The sequence below is a fragment of the Sarcophilus harrisii genome, chromosome 2, assembly GCF_902635505.1.
Source record: "Sarcophilus harrisii chromosome 2, mSarHar1.11, whole genome shotgun sequence".
Lineage (NCBI taxonomy): Eukaryota > Metazoa > Chordata > Mammalia > Dasyuromorphia > Dasyuridae > Sarcophilus > Sarcophilus harrisii.
In genome coordinates this window covers 39,842,120-39,863,249 of record NC_045427.1, presented here as the reverse complement: position 1 = coordinate 39,863,249, position 21,130 = coordinate 39,842,120, and the positions used below count along the sequence as shown (strand labels likewise).

General features: G+C 41.4%; 1 protein-coding gene across 2 annotated transcripts; it reads left to right on the top strand.

Annotated features, from left to right (window-relative positions):
- Positions 1 to 12,872: 12,872 nt before the first annotated feature.
- LOC105749238 (chymotrypsinogen A-like) lies at positions 12,873 to 20,205 on the top strand. Of its 2 annotated transcripts, none has more exons than XM_031949999.1 (6): positions 12,873 to 13,004; positions 13,478 to 13,554; positions 13,674 to 13,752; positions 15,376 to 15,556; positions 18,250 to 18,383; positions 19,829 to 20,205. In XM_031949999.1, the coding sequence occupies exons 1-6, from the start codon at positions 12,891 to 12,893 to the stop codon at positions 19,988 to 19,990; spliced, it is 747 nt and encodes a 248-aa protein (XP_031805859.1). In that variant the 5' UTR covers positions 12,873 to 12,890; the 3' UTR covers positions 19,991 to 20,205. The 2 variants fall into 2 exon arrangements, with proteins under 2 accessions (XP_031805859.1, XP_031805860.1); XM_031950000.1 differs by having other exon boundaries at positions 12,943 to 13,004; positions 13,239 to 13,554; positions 19,829 to 20,202.
- Positions 20,206 to 21,130: the final 925 nt, after the last annotated feature.

Genomic DNA, 21,130 nt, shown 5'->3' with positions numbered 1-21,130 from the left:
AGTGTTTGCTCTGGCTTCTCCCAGGCTTGCTTTATCTACCCATCGGGGTTCTAGGATATTCTGAACAATAAGAGGGTTTCTGTGTTCATTATTATTGGATTAAGCCCCACTAGCTGCATCCCCCCTCCATCTTAGGGTTCAGGAACTAGAACCCTAGTTCCATTTAACCACTGGATATCAATTTACTTTTCCAAGAGAAAATTGACTTCAAAAATATGGCAAGAACATACAAATACTTTCCCCAACCCCTTCCAGCACACCACTCTCAATTTCTCACTCATAGTTTAATTCCTTCAGAGCACTGGTTCTACGAAGTTCACATATGCCAGGTGAGCCCTTATTTCAACTATCACTAAGCTGAGGTGCCAAAGATCCAGAGTATCCACATGGTGAGGTACCTTTACACTAAGGTCATTGAGGCTCTAGTTTTAAAAAAAAAAAAAAACCTAGCATTTATAGAGCTTTTTAAGGTTTGCTGAATACTGACAGTTAATTCAGTTAGCTGAGCTGTCCTGGTTGCTGGGTGGCTGAATAAGGATTTATTAAGCAGATTACTCTGTGCCAAACAATGTGTCATTTGCTGCATGTATGTATGTATAAATAACAAGCAAAACAGATTTTTGCCCTCCCAGACATTTAAGCCTTTATTGCCTGCTGTTATCTAATGGGGAGAAAATGTGTCAATCTCTAGGTACAGGATATGCAACTACATATCAAGGAGATACAGTAACCCTTCTGGGACAGCACCAGCTCTTGGCACTACCTTTGGCCCAAGGCAGCATTTGACTAGGCTGTTTTGGAGCCAGGGATCCTAAGAGGTAGCAGTGATGAGTGAGAACATTCCAGGTGTGGGGTAAAACTCATACAAAGACATGATGCAGTTGGAGACTGAGTATCCAATTGGAGAAATGACAAGAAAGTATATAGGTGGCTGGATCCTAAAATGAGTGGACATAACTTTGTTTTTTTTTAATGAGTGCAGAGTGGAGAGATTCTGGGAAGATGGTGCGATGGGGCAGAAAACTTCCAGCTTTCTAATTTTCCTGATAAAATAATAAAAAAAGACAGTCCATTGTCTCAGAGGAATTGAAGATAGAGCTATGGAAAGAAACGAAAATTAGGATTAAGTGATGGTTCTCCTAAAACACTGAGAGAAGACTCCAGGAAGGAACTGACTTCCAGAGGTTCTCCCAGGGTGAAGTACAAACACCTTCAGGCCAAGTCTGCTAATTCAGCAAATATCAAGCCTTAACCACAGCTGGGGTGGGAGACAGCTTCTGCTTTAGGTACTTTCATCACTGGCTCTTTTCAACAATGCAACCATTCAAGACAACTCCAGTGGACAGTCGATGCAAAGTACCATCTGCATCCAGACAGAACAATGAAGAGTGAATGTGGATACAACATAGTATTTTGACTTGTTTGCTTGCTTTTTCTTTCTCGTGGTTCCCCTGCTTTTAATCTGATTTTTCTTGTACTATGTGACCAACATGAAAATAGGTTTTAAAAATTGCACATATTTAATCTATATCAGATGGCTTGTTATCTTGGTGAGGGGGAGGTCAAAAAAAAGGAGGGAGAAAAATTTGGAACGCAAAATCTTACAGAAATGAATGAAAGGGCAGCTTGATATCCAAGTGCACAGGCTTTGAAGTCAGGAAGACCCGAGTTCAAATTCCACCTCAGATATTTAACACTTATTAGTGGTGTGACTCTAGACACGTCACTTAACCTCAATTGCCTTGCCAGGAAAAAAATGTTGAAAACTATTACACATATTTGAGAAATTAAAATACTGTTGAGGAACTTTCATGTCTCAGATTGGGGGGAGAAGGGATTGATTTAGGAGCAAAAGATTGAAAGACCTTCCACTGTTGATGGATGCTAGATTTAGCTGTGCTGACCAAATGTATTCTAGGTTGTGGCAAGCCAACTAGCACATATCTGATAAATACAGTAGCAGAGGGGCTGTCACTCTTGCAAAAGAGAAAGTTCCAGGGCAGAGAGGACAGGCATTGTTTGTAGCTATCAAAAGACCAAAGGGTACAAGATAATTTGTGTGACAGTGTGGCTGGGAGCCCTGTAGGGGAGAGGAGAGTCATGGACTGGGCCCCAAGGCAGATCTCAGAAAATACCAGCAAAAGGACCCCCATGTCTCAGGATGTTATCCCATGTCTCTTTTATTGTCCTTACTCAATTTCCCTAATTATCCTCACTCAATCCAGTCTGGGTTTCCCAGCTTCTCAGTTCTGCAAAATCTCCCTTCCCTCTTTATCAGAATACTTGATAAGGATAAAAGATCTTATGTTTTAGAACATCAGAATGCCTCTCCCCATCCCAGATTGCAGAATGCTCAGGCTGTCTTATCAAGATGCTGCCTCCCCATGTCCAGGGCCTCCCCAATTTTCTGCCTCAGTTTTTCCAGAACTGTTGTACTTCCTGGTCTAATTGTAACCTGGCCTTTGTTTATCTCTATTTCTGCTTGAGCCTACTTCACCATCTTTTGTTCCATCTGTCTAATTTCCTCCTTGCCCTTCTTCTCTTGCTGAGCTGTACTTAGGGACTTAAGGGCTGGGCTTTATATCCTGATAAACCTTCAATGAAGATAATATTTTGGCATTAGGAAAACTCCTGCTTTCTTTTTCTTTGGGTGTATTGCACATTGAATCATCCTTTCTAATTTCTTTTTAATTCATAAACACTGTTTATTTAACTCTACTCTTGTGTCTGGTAGATTGACCAATAATGCTTTCTACCTTCTCTTCTGGATGAGGAATTGTTATGCCTTCTTGGATATAATTTTTAATAATTAATATCTCAAGGCTTAGCGATGCTTATATATTATGCCTCATCTGGCACCATACCGCCCTATCACCTTATTCCTAGGCCTTTTCAAAGGGTTCTCTGGTAAAAATAATATAATCTTACCTCGATTTTGAGGTCCTCAGAAGTCCTCCAGCTGCTGTCTCATATGAACGCAGTTTGAGTATTAAAGAGTATCTGAGAGTTTATGGCAAACAAGCTTAGAGTTTATTCATGAAGTTTACACCTCACTCTAGGACCTCCTGCACTACCTTAGTATCTCTCCCCAAAGCCAAGCTCCAGGTGGAAAAGAGAAGAGGGAAAAGAGAGAGGCTTCCATCCTCCTCAAACTTATATGGAATCCATGAAGTCACAGGCACAAGCCAATCGATGATGAAGATTACCTCCCGAACTTGACAAGATCTCAGAGTGAGATTTTAGGATTCCCCCCATGGCTGGAGGTCCCACCCATGAAGGAAGTCCCTAAGTACTCAACTCCAATCACATTGGGGATCTTGAGACCATTGGTCTACTCCATCTCAACTGTGCTTGCCTGACCTTTCCAAAGGACCCTTACAGGAAATTATGACCAAAGAAGAACTAGAGATTATTATTGATCACAGAATAGAAAACTTTGATTATATCAAATTGAAAAGTTTTTGTACAAGCAGAACTAATGCAGACAAGATTAGAAGGGAAGCAATAAAATGGAAAATTTTTTACAGTCAAATGTTCTGATAAAGGCCTCATTTCCAAAATATATAGAGAATTGACTCTAATTTGTAAGAAATCAAATCATTCTCCAATTGATAAATGGTCAAAGGATATGAACAGACGATTCTCAGATGAAGAAATTGAAACTATTTCTAGTCATATGAAAAGATGCTTCAAGTCATTATGTAATGCCAGAGAAACTGAGCAAGACAGAGATTAGAGACCAATTCAATAGTTTATTAAATGGAGAGATAAACTGGGACTAATGGATCCATGTTTGGTCCCAGTGCTGGATGAGACTGTCATCTCAAAGAGTCCAGCACTAAATATCACAGAGCAAGCTTTTTTTATAGGATAACAAGAACAATGACATAATGGGGGAGGTACCTGGATGGGGATAACCTAATGGGGGGAGGCACCTAGGATAACAGAATGGAGGGAGGTTACTGATATTCTAATGACATCTAAAATGGATAAAACTTTATCCTGGTAAACATTAAGAAGGAATGATTATAACCTAAAGATATAGAACCTTTATCTCATCAACCATTTAAGAGGGAATGATTATAGCCTGGGGTATTGGGGCAGAGCAACTGAGGTTGACCTTTATCTCATCAAACATTAAGAGGGAAAGGCTATAACCTGAGGCAGAGTAACTAAATAGGACAATGGAGAAACTGAGTCAGGACATTAAAAGGGAACTGTGGCATAGCATTCCACACACTCTCTCTTCTAACTATTCAAATCTTTGAATTACTTTCCTCTAGAACAGGGGTCCTCAAACTATGACCCACGGGCCAGATACGGCAGCTGAGGACGTTTATCCCCCTCACCCCAGGCTATGAAGTTTCTTTATTTAAAGGCCCACAAAACAAAGTTTTTGTTTTTACTATAGTCCGGCCCTCCAGAGTCTGAGGAACAGTGAACTGGCCCCCTATTTTAAAAGTTTGAGGACCCCTGTTTTAGAAGGTCTTAGCACCATAATTTTGACAAACGCTATGTGAAGTAAATAGACTAAATAAAAATTAAAATAAAGCTAGAACAACGCAAGGACTTATGGCAAGGTCAAGTCTCTCTCTGATAATCCCAGAGTTAATCAGCAATACACTAAGTTCCTTATTTCAATTATGTCAGGCCCTCTGCAGTTGGGAAGTATATGGACAGTTAGGTCTGTGGGCATTTGTGCATGACTTGGCCTCTGCTTACAGAGCAGCAGGGCTCAAAACAGTTGTGCTGCCCACTCAGAGGGGTAACCCACTCCAGGGGAGAAGGGTGAAGCTTGGATTAGCTCCACCTGTCCCTGCCCAGAGGAACAGACAGGGCTGCAGAAAGGATCAGATTTCTGAGCAGACCCCCCCAAAACTTTTAGAGGCCCAATATCAACTACAAAGTCTTTTTAAGTATGCTGAAACACTAATTAAGGACCTGGGGTAACAGGAGTGGAGAAACAGATCAGAGACTGCCAGTTCCAAGATAGGTATCCAATTTCTGGTTATTTCTAAAAAATAATCCCCAAAACTGAATCTTCCAGAGCAATTCCAACAGAATAAGGGATTTCAAAGTTAAAGCAAAACCAGCAAATCATAAGCAAGGAGTAAAAAATGAAAAGGACTGTTTAAAGGACTTCCAATTAAATCTGAACTAGTAAGATAGAGGGTAAGGCAGAAGTACCTAAGAAAATACACCAGTTTCCCCAATTTCCTATTTCTTCCTCCCTTTTTTTTCTTTCAGAAAGGAATTACCAAATAACCATCCCACATATAAATCATATATATATGCATATACATAACAGACTAAAAGTCCCTCAAACATAACAGCAATAGTTACACAAGTTTAACAGTTTTCATACCAAGTCTTAAACACAGTAATACAGTTAAACTTCTAACAAGTCAACCACTTTCCCACTCCCCCATATCAGTCCAAATTACATCAGGAAAAGGAGCGATGGTTCTCAAAAGCTGCTTCCTGCTGGAAATGGGAGAAGATGCTCAGTCCAGGGAAGGGGATGGGTGTAGTGTGGCGTGCTGACAATCAAAGCTTGATCTACGTCCCAGAAGCAAGTCAATATATCTGTAATTTGACCAAATCTAGAAACAAAAACAAATGTAACAAAGAAAAGTTAAAACAGTCTGAGATAGAAAGACTGGTCCCCAAGGACTACTACAAGATGTGGCCTCTCCTTCGTTATAAACCTTAAAAAAACTTGAATATCCAGACACAAGATCTAGTAACCAATAGATGACCAGACTAAATACTTATTTGCTCAAGTATTTAGGATATAATGATTACCGATGACCAGATTGGAAACAGCAAGCTATGACATAATGAATTAACAATTTTTCATTGACCATTGCTCTGATTATAGAAATCAGTTACAGGAAGAAAAAAAAATGCAGTGACATATTAACTACAACTCCAAGAAATTTTACCTCAAATAACAAATCCTAAACAGATATTTACCATAACCTATCAGTTTGCTGCTTTTAGCCAAGAACCAGATAGCTACAACTTGATAAAAAATGTCTGGAACAGTTTAGAAGGAGGGGAGAGGAGAGGATTCCACGTGACTGCCCTTCCCCCCACTCCACCTCCCAAGAGGATGGGGGAAGAAAGTCGAACTAAACTTCACTCTAGGCTAACTAAATGCTCCAGTAGCTAAAGTAACAGCAGTGGGGGGCAAGTTTAAATCTTTACAAAAGATCCCTACCCCATCCAACATTTAAATTAGCAGAATCAGTGGACGGGTGGGTGAGTGGGGGAATTCCATAAAACCCACATGTCCAGCAGAGCTGGATTTAAAGCATAATTTACAATGTTATAATATAGGTAACAAACAGCTTTAAATTCCCAATAATATAAAACTGCTTTTCCTGTCTCATTTCAAATAATGAAACAGCATAGTTTTTCTTTCTCTCCTTCTGGCCCCATGTGGCCATTATTCCCAATGGACTCCTCCTAAGCTCTAACTTGGCCAGAATTGAAGCTTTCAGAAAAGTCAGATCCTTTTTGCTACATACTTTACCTAATTGGAGGTACATGACCCCTTTCAGGCAAGTTAACAGAACTTCTTTTTTTTTTTTTTTTTTTAATTTAATAGCCTTTTATTTACAGGATATATACATGGGTAACTTTACAGCATTAACAATTGCCAAACCTCTTGTTCCAATTTTTCACCTCTTACCCCCCCCCCTCCCTAAATGGCAGGATGACCAGTAGATGTTAAATATATTAAATATAACTTAGATACATAATAAGTATACATGACCAAAACATTATTTTGCTGTACAAAAGAATCAGACTCTGAATTATTGTACAATTAGCTTATGAAGGAAATCAAAAATGCAGGTGTGCATAAATATAGGGATTGAGGAATTCAATGTAATGGTTTTAGTCATCCCCAGAGTTCTTTTTCTGGGTATAGCTGGTTCAGTTCATTACTGCTCCATTACAAATGATTTGGTTGATCTTGTTGCTGAGGATGGCCTGATCCATCAGAACTGGTCATCATCTAGTATTTTGTTGAAGTATATAATGATCTCCTGGTCCTGCTCATTTCACTCAGCATCAGTTCAGTGTAAGTCTCTCCAGGCCTTTCTGAAATCATCCTGTTGGTCATTTCTTACAGAACAGTAATATTCCATAATTTTCATATACCACAATTTATTCAGCCATTCTCCAACTGATGGACATCCATTCAGTTTCCAGTTTCTAGCCACTACAAAAAGGGCTGCCACAAACATTCGTGCACATACAGGTCCCTTTCCCTTCTTTATAATCTCTTTGGGATATAATCCCAGTAGTAACACTGCTGGATCAAAGGGTATGCACAGTTTGATAACTTTTGAGCATAGTTCCAAACTACTCTCAAAATGGTTGGATTCGTTCACAACTCCACCAACAATGAATCAATGTCCCAGTTTTCCACATCCCCTCCAACAATCATCATTATTTTTTCCTGTCATTTTAGCCAATCTGACAGGTGTGTAGTGGTATCTTAGAGTTGTCTTAATTTGCATTTCTCTGATTAATAATGACTTGGAGCATCTTTTCATATGACTAGAAATAGTTTCAATTTCTTCATCTGAGAATTGTCTAACAGAACTTCTTTAACAAGCTATTGTTCTTTTAAGATCTTATACTTAAAGATAACTAATTCTAGCCTGAATAGGCCAACAGTAAAATTTCCCAGATTTAGAATCATCTTTAAATTCCTAATCAAATGTTTTCTCCAGCTGGAATTCAGTATTGAAATAACCAATTTCCAAATTTGATCATTGTTCTTAACTTTAACAGCGCCCTTAAATTAACAAAACAAACAAATTACACAGAACACAACTAGACTGTCTAGCAGCCATTTAACACAAACAAAAAAATCACACAGAAAAACTGTCTACCAGCCATTTAATACAGACAAAAAAATCACATAGAACACAGAGCATACATACACAGAAAACAGAACACATCTAGACAGTCTAGCAGCCATTTAACATAGACAAAAAAAATCACACAGAAAGACTGTCCACCAGCCCATTTAACATTTAACACAGACCAGGGGCTATCTGGAAAGAATAGCCCTGAGGGAAGTTGTCTGCTCCAGTCTTTCCTCCCATGATCCAAATGGTGCTCCCCCCCTTTTTTTTAAGCCAGATGGTGTCTTACAAAGAAGACACCCCAATAGTGACAACCGCATCTGGTTTGACACATAATCAAGGCTAAGAAAAAAATCCAGGAGGGCCCAGCCTGTCTAGGCCCAGCCTTCCTGCCAAGGCAGAGACTGGAAAGTCTCTTATCTCTAGTCCTCCTCATTTTCTAATTATCTCGTGGGGGCCTCCAAAATTTAATGCTGGAGAAACTGAGCAAGACAGAGATTAGAGACCAATTCAATAGTTTATTAAATGGAGAGAAATACTGGGATCAATGGATCCATGTTTGGTCCCAGTGCTGGACGAGGCTGTCATCTCAAAGAGTCCAGCACTAAGTATCACAGAGCAAGCTTTTATATAGGATAACAAGAACAATGACATAATGGGGGAGGTACCTGGATGGGGATAATCTAATGGGGGGGAGGCACCTAGAATGACACAATAGAGGGAGGTTACTGATCTTCTAATGACATCTAAAATGGATAAACTTTATCCAAAAAAGGAATGATTATATTCTAAAAATATAAAACCTTTATCTCATCAACCATTTAAGAGGGAATGATTATAGCCTGGGGTTTTTGGGACAAAGCAACTGAGGTAGACCTTTATCACATCAAACATTAAGAGGGAAAGGCTATAACCTGAGGCAGAGTAACTAAATAGGACAATGGAGAAACTGAGTCAGCACATTAAAAGGGAACTGTGGCATAAGAATTATTAATCAGACAAATGAAAATTAAGACAACTCTGAGATACCACTACACACCTGTCAGATTGGCTAGAATGACAGGGAAAGATAAAGCAGAATGTTGGAGGGGATGTGGGAAAACAGGGACACTGATACATTGTTGGTGGAATTGTGAATATATCCAGAAATTCTGGAGAGCGATTTAGAATTATGCTCAAAAAGCTATCAAACTATGCATACCCTTTGACCCAGCAGTGTTACTATTGGACTTATATACCAAAAATCTTAAAGAATGGAAAGGAACCCTTATGTGCAAGAATGTTTGTGGCAGCCTTCTTTGTAGTGGATAGAAACTGAAAATTGAGTGGATGCCCATCAGTGGGAGAATGGCTGAATAAATTGTGGTACCTGAATATTATGGAATATTATTTTTCTGTAAGAAATGACCAGCAGGAGGATTTCAGAGAAGCCTGGAGAGACTTACATGAACTGATGCTGAATGAAATGAGCAGAACCAGGAGATCATTATATACTTCAACAACAATACTATATGATTATCAGTTTTGATGGACGTGGCCATCTCCAGCAATGAGTTGAACCAAATCAGCTCCAAAAGAGTAGTAATGAATTGAACCAGCTACACCCAGCAAAAGAATTCTGGGAGATGACTATTAACCATTACATAGAATTCCCAATCCCTCCATTTTTAACCGCCTGCATTTTTTATTTCCTTCACAGGTTAATTGTATACTATTTCAAAGTCCAATTCTTCTTGGGCAGCAAAATAACTGTATCGACATATGATAGATATTGTATTTAACATATACTTTAACATGTTTAACATGTATTGGTCTATCTGCCATCTGGAGGAGGGAGTAGGAGGAAGGAGGAGAAAAATGGAACAAAAGGTTTTGCAATTCTCAATGCTGAAAAATTACCCATGCACATATCTTGTAAATAAAAAGGTATAATAAAAAAAAATTTCATCATCTGGAAATTATCTTGAACTCAGACTTCTGATGCCAAGTCTAGAGCTATGTTCAGTTCACTGCCCAGCTGCCTATACTTCTTTCATGTAGAAACATTGGTGAGGAAAGTCTTCTGTCACATATTGGTACCTGTTGTACGAGTAAAGTCTCAGATTGTTACTCGGAGTACTGAGAAGTGGTGACTTGCTTGGGTCAAAATAGTGCAGCAGGGGTGGATTTGAACCTGTTTTCCTGTCCTATAGCACACTACGATCCTGAATGAAATATTGTGCATCTCTGTAATAAAATTAAGACCAACACATAGAAAGAATACAAAGAAATTGGCAAATATTCATAAAATAATGCAAAGTGAGGGGGCAGGAAACTGAAGCAAAAGGAGTGTCCACTAATTATGAATCCCCAAAGAAGAAAAGTGAATGAGAATGAAGAAAGAATCCTGAAAAATATTAAGAGCAAGTCACTAAGATATGGCTTGGATAGAGTAATGGACCAAAATTCACTCGTTTAAATATGAGCAGTTATTAAATTAAGTTGGTTGTATTCATGTACAATTCTGGTTTTTAATAAAACATTTCATTGAACCAATATGCATTACCAGAAAGCCACTTTTCTGAAAATGAGCCCCAACTTTGCTAGACTAGTCCCCAGATATTTACTCAGTCAACCAGCATTTATTAAGCCCTTATATTCATCATGCATCCCTGGGTCCATTTTCAACATTTTTTTTCAGCTTAACTTATTAAGCATGCTTAAGTTTTTTAAAATATAATTTTTAAAATTTATTTTGGTCAATTAGCCAACATTTATTTTCTGTCCCTCTTTCCTTATTCCCCCGTCAATTTCATTCATCCTTCATTTGTTTTTAAGACACATTGCTTGGGAGAGAAAAATGAGAACAAAATGGAAAAACCATGGGAGAGAGATAAAAAAAAAGTTTTTTAGTCAGAAAAAAAAGTGAACCTAAAATGTGTTGATTTACATTCAATTTCCATAGTTCTTTAACTGGATGCAGATGGCATCTTCTATCCAAAATCTATTGGGATTGGCTTGGATTATGCCCACTCCCCATTTTTAAGCCCTGCTGGCCATTTAAAACCCTTTCAAGAACTCCATCATATGTTTCCATTAAGTACCTAACAAATGCCTGTTGCATTGAAGCTTCCTTTACCAGTCTGGGAGCTCCTTGGGGGCTATATCTCAGATTTGTCTCCATTAGTAAGCTCTCTGTAAATATTTTTTGAATGAATAAATGAGTTACTTGGAACAAAGGAAAGAAAAGACAGGGAAGCAGAGGGCGCCATTTTGAAATTTGTCACCAGAAGGATAAGATTTATTTGCCTAAAGTCTTCAGGGCATGTATCAGGTCCTAACAGGAGGCAGTGGGATGGATTCCTTGACCTCTGCTGGTAGCCCCCAGAAAGCGAATCCGCAGGGACCCTGAGCTCTTGCATCCAAACAGGGAAAACTCAATTTCAGGAGCAAAGGTGTAGGGCAAGAAGAGGAGGCAGGTCAGAGCAGGGGAGGCAGAGCTGCAGATGGGGAGAAGAGACTGGACCCGTGGCCCTTGGAGAAGACCTCTCTGGGAAGAGGAAGAGGAGCAGCTGCCCTACCTGCTTATCACTCCAAGGTGTCTTGGAGCTGGGTAGGGCAGTGGAGAGAAGGAAGGTGCATCTCCGGCCTCTCCTGAGAGCCAAGGCTATTGGCCCAGTGCCCCACTGGTGAGGGAAGGCAGGGATATAAGGAGGGAGGGAGACACTGGGCCAGCTGTCTCACCCGGGCACCATGGCATTGCTTCAGCTCCTGTCCTGACTGGCCTTCGTGGCTGCTGTCTCAGGTGAGTCCTGTTCCCTGATCCTCACCCAGCAGGCCATTGTCAGCCCCCATGAGCTCTCACAGAGTCAGGGAGGTGCCTGGAAATAGATGCTGCCTCTGCTGCTTCCTACCTCTGTATCCCAGCACAAGTCACTTAAGCTCTGAGGAAGAAAAGGGAGTGATGGATGGCCTCTGGGGTCCCCTCCAGCACTGGATGTCTGGACTCGGGACTCAGGTGATGAGAGAGGAGGGGCCCCTGCTTTCATCCCCCCCCATCCCTAATAATGGCATTCCTCAGATTAAGAATTCACTTTGGAGGGTAATAAGTGTTTTGTTTTTTTTTTAACTTGCACTTATCCCTGAACAGGTTTAGAGACAGTAGCTTACAGCTTAGTAAAAACTAGTCTGAAATTTTGCTTTCTTCGTAAATTGGTATTGAAATCAGCTGTTAGTTGGAGAAATTTGGAGGAGAAAGTGATGTTAGATCTGAGTAATGGAGAGCGCCTGAGGGAAGATGGGGGGGTGAGGGGAGGAGAATGGGGTGGCCCAGAGTTGGGGAGCTACTTTCAAATTTCAGTCCTGGGTGGGTAGGGCTCTGGCTTCGTTTGCATTTCCGGGGTGGGGAGGCAGCTGTGGCCTGAAGCCCAGAGACAATGTCTGGGCACCTGAGAGGGCTCTCCCCACTCCCCAGACCAGGGCAAGGAGAGCCCACTCTAGGGAGAGCCTTGTTCAGGGAAGGCTGATGGCAACCGAGGGGACTTCAGCTGCTCCTAGAGGCAATCCTTCATTTCCAGCCCCCTCTCCTCTTCCCATTCTCTGGCAGAAATGGGACTGAGTGTTACAGGGGAGGGAGGAAGTTCCTTCCCTCATATACCAGAGCCAGGGGATCCCTTAAGAGCCCTCAGGGTGAACCCGGCAATGGGCTTTCTTTGTCCCTTGAGGTTTTGAGTCCTGGACGCCATAGACCCTTCCCCCTCCTCAAAGCCTGGACCAGATGTGGGCCTTCAGCTCCCCTATCCCCTTTCTCCTATTTCCTGCAGGTGAACTGGGTTCAACCCAAAGCTGATTATTCCTGGGAACAAGAGGCTGGTGAGGGTTGGGGCAAGGGGTTCTCCAGTAGCAGCTAAGACTTCAGAGGCCTGAGAGATGGGGGGATGGGGGGGTTGGAGGGGTGGGGAGGGATAGTTAGGGACCATCCAGCTTGTCCAAGGCTGGGAACCCTCAAGCACCTTTATTTTCTCCATGCCCCTAGGCTGTGGTGTTCCCGCCATTAAGCCTCACCTGAATAGTATGTTCATGATTGCCAATGGTCAAAATGCTGTTCCTGGTTCTTGGCCCTGGCAAGTCTCTCTGCAGGTGAGTACCTAGACCTGCTTCATGGGGAGTGGAGCTATTATCCCCCTCCTCCTCTTCCTTCCCCACCCCCAGATTTTTTCCTCTCCCTACAGGATAAAGGGAAGTGGGTGGAGGGTGGAATGGTCAGTGAGGGAGAAAAGAGGGATTGAGAGGCTCCAAGAAACCTCCTGGGAGGCTGGCAACAACCTCATAAATATCAGCCTCCGTGACCCACAGCAGCTTCTGCCCTACTAGGCAAGGAGGAAATGCCAGTCCCAGATGGTGTCCAGCTTGGCAGGAGACCCAGCCAGTCTTGTCTGGGATCCCTCTTCATCCCAGTCTCCCAGTCCTGCACCCCGACTACGTTCTCTGGGCCAAGGCTTGGTGGACCTCTTGTCTGCCTCTGAGACTGTCCCTCGGTGCCCAGGGGAGGCTCCTGAGCTCTCCAAGTTTTCAGAATGCACATGATTCCTGTCTGTTCCCTTCCTTTCCAGAGAAATAGTGCCCACTTCTACGGGGGCTCCCTCATCAGTAACAAATGGGTGCTCACAGCTGCTCATTGCGATGTCATGTAGGTCAAAAAAAGGTTTTTCCTTCCCTCCTTTGGAGGGGTGGTGGTGGTGGTGAAATGGGACGACTTCTTGGGATATTTGGTGACCTTTGATCCATGGGCCCTTCCCTCTGCTTTAGGAGAACAGACAAGGTGATTGCTGGAATGCATGACATGAACTCTTATAGAGAAAAGGTCCAAGTTCTGAGGATTGCCAAGGTACAGTCTTTGCCCAGGGAAGGGGATGGGAGGAGTGTGGGATGTGCTGGGGATGTGGCAGCTGGGGCTTCCTGCATGGACTAAGGGTATGTAAAAGGGAGAATTCAAGCATTTATGGCCAGTAGGCCCTGTGTAAATAAAGATCAGCTCTCCAATGGCAACTAATAAAATCTAAGCTATGAGTTAAGGTTATTAAGAATTGGCATTTAAAAAGGGCTTATATGTAGAGTTGGCCAACAAGCATTATTAAGTGCTTCTTATGTGCCAAACATTGTGCTAAGTTCTGGGAAAACCACAAAAGGCAAAAACACAAAACAAACAAACAAAAAAAACAACCAATCCAACCAAACAAAAAACCCCAAAATCTGAAAGCCCAGGATCCCTACTCTCAAGGACCTCACACTCAAATGGGGAAGACTGTGTTTAAATAATTGGGTACATAAAGTGTAAATTGGAGGCAGTCTCAAAGGGAAGGGGCAGGAGAACTTGCAAATAGTTATATAGCAATTTACAACTTGGAAAGCACTTTACAAATACTATCTCATTGTGTTCTGAAGCAACTTTGGGAAGTTGATACTTATTATTCCTATTTTGTGGATGAGGAAACTGAGGCAGGCAGAGATGAAGTGATTTGACCAAGTTTACCCAGCTAGTCAATATCTAAGGCAGAATTAGAATTCAAGTCTCCTTGACTTTCAGTCTAGCCTACCAGCTACTGTTTCATGCAGCTGAAAGTCTCATGCAGAGGGTAGGATTAAGCTGAGTCTCAAAGTAGGCTGTGTATATTTGAATTTGATCCCTTGTCTTCACAAGGAATGTGAATGCAGGTCTTTGCCATTTTCCAGATGAGGAAACTCAAGCTCAGTGATCTTCACTAACCCAGCCATGATTACACAGAGAGGACATAAATTGTTCCCATGGGGATGCAGGTATACAGTGGAACCTGCCATTTTTTGTTTCAAGATGAAATCCTCCTTAGCTTGCACCAACATATTCTTTTGAGGAGAATACAGCAGCTGGGGAAAGCTGCTTCTTTCTGGAGGGGAGGGGAAGGTAGAAGAGACTTAAGCAGAAAAGCAAAGTTGAAGACAACACTTCTAAGGACAGCCTTTTAGGCTAATTCTTGCCCCAGAAATTCAATGGCTGGGTTCAGATCCCATCTACTGCCTGTTCTAGCCATGAACAAAACAGCTAGGGGGTGCAGTGGATGGAGTTCAAGGTCTGGTGTCCTCCTCCCGAGTTCAAACTCCAACTCGGCCTCAAAAACTTGAGCTAGAAAAGATAATGACAAATGATTCCATTCTTTTTGCCAAGAAAATCCCAAATGGATGTGACCAAAATGACTCAGTAATAAAGAAGAAAAAGCTTCCTAATACTTTGATCAGGGTAAAAGTGGAGTTGGCGTTCTTGTGAGGTGGTGAGTCCCTCATCATCAGAAGTCTTCAAGGAAAGTCTGGATAACGGTGGTCAGGAAGGGCATAGAAGGGATTCTTCCAGATATTTAATTGGACTGGGTCACCTTTGAAATTCCTCCTAATTCTGAGGCACTAGGAGGTACCAATGAAGCTTTAGGGATGGGGGGCAAGGGGAGTCTCAGTTTCCTGTCCCTGATCTTCCTTTCAGATCTTCAGGAACAAAAATTATGACCCAGACACTCTTATCAATGCCATTGCCCTGTTGAAACTGGCCACACCTGCCCACTTCCAGAAAAATGTGTCCCCTGTCTGCCTGCCCAGTGCCAGTGATGATTTCCCTGAAGACACTACCTGTGTTACAACTGGCTGGGGGAGGACCAAGTACTATGGTGAGTGTGAGAGGGGCTCACTGGGCACTAGGTACTTTTGTATCTTCCATAGCACTTTTTGTTCGTTTACAATTAAGACCTCTCAGTCCAATTCACATACCCCAAACTACAAGATCATGGGTTTTTTTTTTTTTGTCTGAGAACTAAAAAACACATTATTATTTTCTAAAAATGTCATCTTTTTTAGACTGACTTTACTTTCACCCAGGACTTTTTAATTAAATAGCAAGCCCTTCCATAATTTTAAGGCTTCAAACTCAGCATAAACACAAACAAACCATCTAAACCTTTTTGGGTAGCCTCTGTGTGTGGATGTTTTAAAGAATCCTTCCCATACTGGCTGACTGCCCCCTTTCAAGTCCATTTGTTCAAATAATTTGTAAGAGTTTCTGGTTCACTTGCAATTATCACAAAATATCAGAAGCAAATCCAGTACTTAGCTCTTCAACCCGGATTTTTATACTATGATCTCAATAAAGAATTGCTTACATTTAAGGTTATACAATATAAGCTTTAAACAAATAAGAAAAACTATATTTGCTCCTTGTCGCTTTCCAATCTCTTCTGTGTGTGTTCAATCCAATTTTGTTTTGAATATACTTGTAAGAAATGTGTATCTTTTCCTATAGGGTTATTATTATTTTTTAAGTGATCTTTTTATTTCTATATTAGTTCGGATGTATTGCTCTCTTCTCTCCCTCCCATGCCCTTAGTGTCAAGCCTCCCTGCAACAAAAGAAAAAATTGAACAAAAATACTATCTACAGTGACCTAATTTAACAATGAAAATATAATTTTGTCCCTGTAGACCCCGGCCTCTCTCCTCTCTGCTAGGAGGAGCAGGGCATGTCAGATAATGATTTTTTTTTTGAACCAATATTTGTTTTATGCATGCGTTTTTACTAATTAGAATTTGATTTCTCACAGACTACTCCTTTTAAAAAATGTTTATTTTTAATTTTTTAATTTTTATTTCCCCCAATTATATGTAAAAAAAAAAAAAAAACAACATTATTTTGTATTTATACAAATGTAATGCTGGAGAAACTAAAGCAAGATAGAGATTAGAGTGTATTTAATAATTTATTAAATGGGAGAGATTTACTGGGGCCAAATGGATGCATGGTTTGGTCCCAGGACTGAATGAGACTATGGTCTCCAAGAATCCAGCAAACAATGAGAGTTCTCAATGACCTGTATACCCATGTGGCTCAGACTCAGGAGGTAGACTGAGGCAGGGGCAGAGTCAAGGTGATGAGAGAGGAACAGAACTCTGACAGGGTGGGATGAGCCTTGGGAGACAAGATGACATAATCAGGCAGAGGTATCCTGGACATGGGGAGAGGCATTTTGCTAAGTCCGTATTTGTCTCTCCCCATCCCAAGGTAGCAGAATGTCATTCTGATATTCTAAAACATAAGAGCTTTAATCCTTATCAAATATTCTGATAAAGAGGGAGGGGAAGTTTTGCAGGACTGAGAAGCAGGGAAACTGAGTCAGGACTGGGTCAGAATAATTATGGAAACTGATGAAGCTGAAGTGAAGATCTCTCATAACCATTGACTAAAGAAGGCAAAGCCTGCAGGGCTAAGTTTCTGCTTCTTAAATATCATGTGCTAGGGGGGAAAGAAAGATTTGTAGCCTGTCAACATTCCAGTTCCTAATCAGGGAACAGAACCTATATCACCAATCAAGAATGTATATGAGGGGCACTGGGGATGGGTTGGGGCTTTTTCTTGGGTTGCTCTCTGTAAAAGTTGCAAGTGGACACTGGATGGCCGCTCTCTCCTGGCTCCAAACATATCCCTTTTGCTCAGAGTTTGGATGACCCCTGGCTCTGGCGAAATCCTGAATAAAGGTTTTGTTCTATTCCTTGAGATGCCCCGAGAGTTTAATTTTGGATAAAATTGTCCCACACACTGAGAACTGTGGCATAACACATAGACAGCCATTTTTTAAAACCTATTTCCTTACGTATCATGTTGGGAGAGAAAAATCAGAACAAAAGGGGAAAATCATGGTGGGGGTGGGAATAAACCAGAAAAAAAGAAGTGAATATAGCATGTGTTGATTTACATTCAGTGTCGATAGCTCTCTCTGCATGTGAATGGCATTTTCCAGCCAAAGTTTACTGGGATTTTTTTAGATCAGCAAACCACTGAGAAGAACCAGGTCTTTCCTAATTCAGCATCGCACAATCTTGCTGTTACTCTGTATCACATATTCCTGGTTCTGCTTATTTCTCTCACCATAGGGTTCATGTCAATCTTTCCAGGCTTCTCTAAAATCAGCACAAGATTCCTATAGAACAATAATGTGCCATTGCTTTCATATACCAAAATGTATTCAGCCATTCCCCAACTGATGGGCAACCACTCATTTTTCCAATTCCTTGCCACCACAAAAAGCTGCTACAAACATTTTTGTTCACATGGGTCCTTTTTCTTCTTTTATGGTTTCTTTGGGATACAAAGTAACAACATTTCTAAAGAAAGTACTAAGTACCCTTTAATTACGCTTTCACAAAAGTGAATGAGAAAAGGGGAGAGCCAAGCTTGGAGTAGAGTCTGACATACTCTTCAGTCCAGACTCTATCACAATCATTTCTTCCTGAATCCTTCCCCTATACGCCACCTCTGCCAGTTCAATTCATCAGCTCTGTTTAACCCACTCTCCTGTTTTTTGTCTCTGCAGCCAGCAGACTCCCAAACATCCTCCAACAAGCAGAGGTGCCCCTGCTGTCCAATACTAAATGCAAGACATTCTGGGGGAGTTTTGTCAAGGACAACATGATCTGTGCTGGAGCCAATGGCGTTTCTTCCTGCATGGTACCTCTCTCTCTCTCTACTCTGGCTTTTCTCCTCTCTTTTAGAATCACAAATGGATCTTATTATCTATATTATAAATGAGGAAACAGAGGCTTAGGAAATCAAAGTGATTTAGCATCCTATTAATAAGTAGCAAAACCAGTCTCAATCTGGTAATTCCCTCCCACTTCCAGTTCCATGCAATCCCTCCTCCTCACCAATCACTCTTACAGAAGGAGAGTGAGAAGGAACCTCAGAATGTCTAACAAATGTTCAGTCTCCCTACAAACTGCCTGTCACAAGGGGTTATCCATCTTTCCATTAAAACCACTCATAAAAAGGTACTCCCTACCTAGCCTACTTTTAGACACATTTAACTGTGAGGGGCAGCTAGTTGGTGCAGTGGACAGAGCTCTGGGTCTGCAATATCAGTTCAAATCTAGATTCAGACACTTACTTAGCTGGGTGACCCTGGTAAGACATTTCACCCTATTTGCCTCAGTTTCCTTGTCTGTAAAATGAATTGGAGAACAAAATGGAAAAACACTCCAGTATCTTTGCCAAGAATACTGCAAATAGGGTTACATAGTGTCAGATATGACTGACAATAATTGAACAACACAACTTCTCTCTTGTCTGGTTGGTGACACTGCTGAAAAAACTGAAATCATATGGAATACCTAGGTGACACAGTAGCAAGAGCTCCAGCCCTGAAGTCAGGAGGACCACAGTTCAAAATCTGGTCTCAGACACTTCCCAGCTGTGTGACCCTGGGCAAGTCACTTAACCCCAATTGCTTCAGAGGGGGGAAAAGAACTGAGATAAAGATATGAAAACATTTGAAGAGCCAAAAGCACTTGGATAAATGTAATCTTTATTATTTTTGTATTTTCCTTCCCTCCTTTAATTGAAAAGTTCAAAACAAGCCTCTATGGTATAATGAGAAGCTCTAGTCATGGTGTCATGATGTCAATACCTGAAATAAGCCACCGAACTTTCAGTTCTTCATTATTTTCATTTATTTCCATACCACCTTACAGCTTCAACAAGCTTCTAAGGCAGAAAAGATAAAGTAGTGTGATCTTCATATGATGGTATCCTTTTCTGCCATTCCATGAAGCCTCTGATCACATGACAACAAAGTATCAGCCCCAGGATTCAAATTCAAGTCTTCTGAGTCTAAATCATGAGTCTAAAATCATAAGGGAAGGTGGGGAATAAAACAGAAGAAAAAAAAGTGAATATAGCATGTGTCAATTTACATTAAGGGTCCATAGCTCTCTCTGAATGTGAATGTGTTTTCCATCCATAGTTTACTGGGATTTCTTTGGCTCACCGAACCACTGAGAAGAACCAAGTCTTTCATAGTTCACCATGGCACAATCTTGCTAGTTGCCCTATAGCACCCTGAGCTGCTTTGGGGGGCTGATATACTCTTTCAACTCTCTTGTATCTTGTCTCCTTAGGGTGACTCTGGTGGACCCCTGGTCTGCAAGAAAAATGGTGCCTGGACCCTGGTTGGTATTGTCTCCTGGTTAAGTTCTCACTGTACCACCCACACCCCTGCTGGGTACGTCCGAGTGACCCAGCTCATCTCCTTTATCGAGGAAACCCTGGCCTACAACTGAGCCATTCCCCCCCCCCCAAGAAAGTGGGTACTTGTAACTCTGCCCATTCCCCAATGCCAATAAATGTATCTATACAGGAACATTCAGCCTGTTTTCTTTGCCTTCAGAAGAGATCTAAATGCCCATCGCATGTAGAACAACCCATCCTTAAAGAGCCTGGCATGGTCCCAGGAGCCCAGAACTTTGGCAGGAGTTTCTCGGGATACTGGCTTCATTTTTAGTGATGATGTTGCTGAGAGAGTTGAGAAGAGGCACAGGACTTATTTCTGTGACTTCACCTGGCAGAATGTAACATCTAGGTCTTGAGGTTGGGGTTCAGCGAGTACCCCTCTTTTAGGAAGAGCCAGCACCATCCCATTGACTTTCCTCAAGTGCCTGACTTCATTTGGGTACTTCTGGATACTCATCTCCCCAATTTTTCCCAACAGACACACTCCCCACATGCCCACTCATTTCCCTTAATGACTTCTTAGGGTACCATATTCTAGGAAGGACATTGCCACAAACTGGAGGAAGGGGAAAGGATTGGGGATCATGCCATATGCTGATCAATAGCTAGAACTAGAACTATTTAGCTTTAAAAAAAGAAGGAGAATGGAGCATGAAAGCTTTCACCCAAAATTTGAAGAGCTGCCTGGAAGTGGATGTACTGAAACTGTCTAGAAGTTTCATGGAATAATGGAAAGAACTATTAACTCTAGAAGCAAAGGACTTGGATTCAAATTCTGTCATCAGAAGCTACTTCCTACCTGTTGGCATATGGAAAGGAAGAGATTAAGAACACTGGGGAAAAGCAGCAGAGAATCAGATTTATGTTCAGTGTAAAGAAATACTTCCCAACAACTAGGAACTCTTTTCCAGAGTTAAGGAAATACCATTAGGAGGTATTGGGTTGCCTTTTATTTCCTTTTTTTTTTAAGCTTTTAATTTTCAAAACATATGCAGGGATAATTTGACCACATTGATCCTTGCATAGCCTTGTATTTCAAATTTTTTCCTCTTTCCCCCCACCTCCTCTCCTAGATGGCAACCAGTTTGGATTTCCTTTTGATGGAGTTCTTCAAAGATGTTCTGGATGATGACTTGTAGTCTGAGTATTACTCTATAGGTATAGGTCATAGGAGATGGACTCCAAATTTT

What these genes read in the sequence shown, in the direction of transcription:
- LOC105749238 (XM_031949999.1), top strand. Translation starts at nt 12,891, where the DNA reads ATGCCCCTAGGCTGTGGTGTTCCCGCCATTAAGCCTCACCTGAATAGT. An exon ending in AAGTTCTGAGGATTGCCAAG is followed by an intron (nt 13,753 to 15,375) that starts GTACAGTCTTTG and finishes TCTTCCTTTCAG; the next exon opens with ATCTTCAGGAACAAAAATTA. An exon ending in GGGGAGGACCAAGTACTATG is followed by an intron (nt 15,557 to 18,249) that starts GTGAGTGTGAGA and finishes TTGTCTCTGCAG; the next exon opens with CCAGCAGACTCCCAAACATC.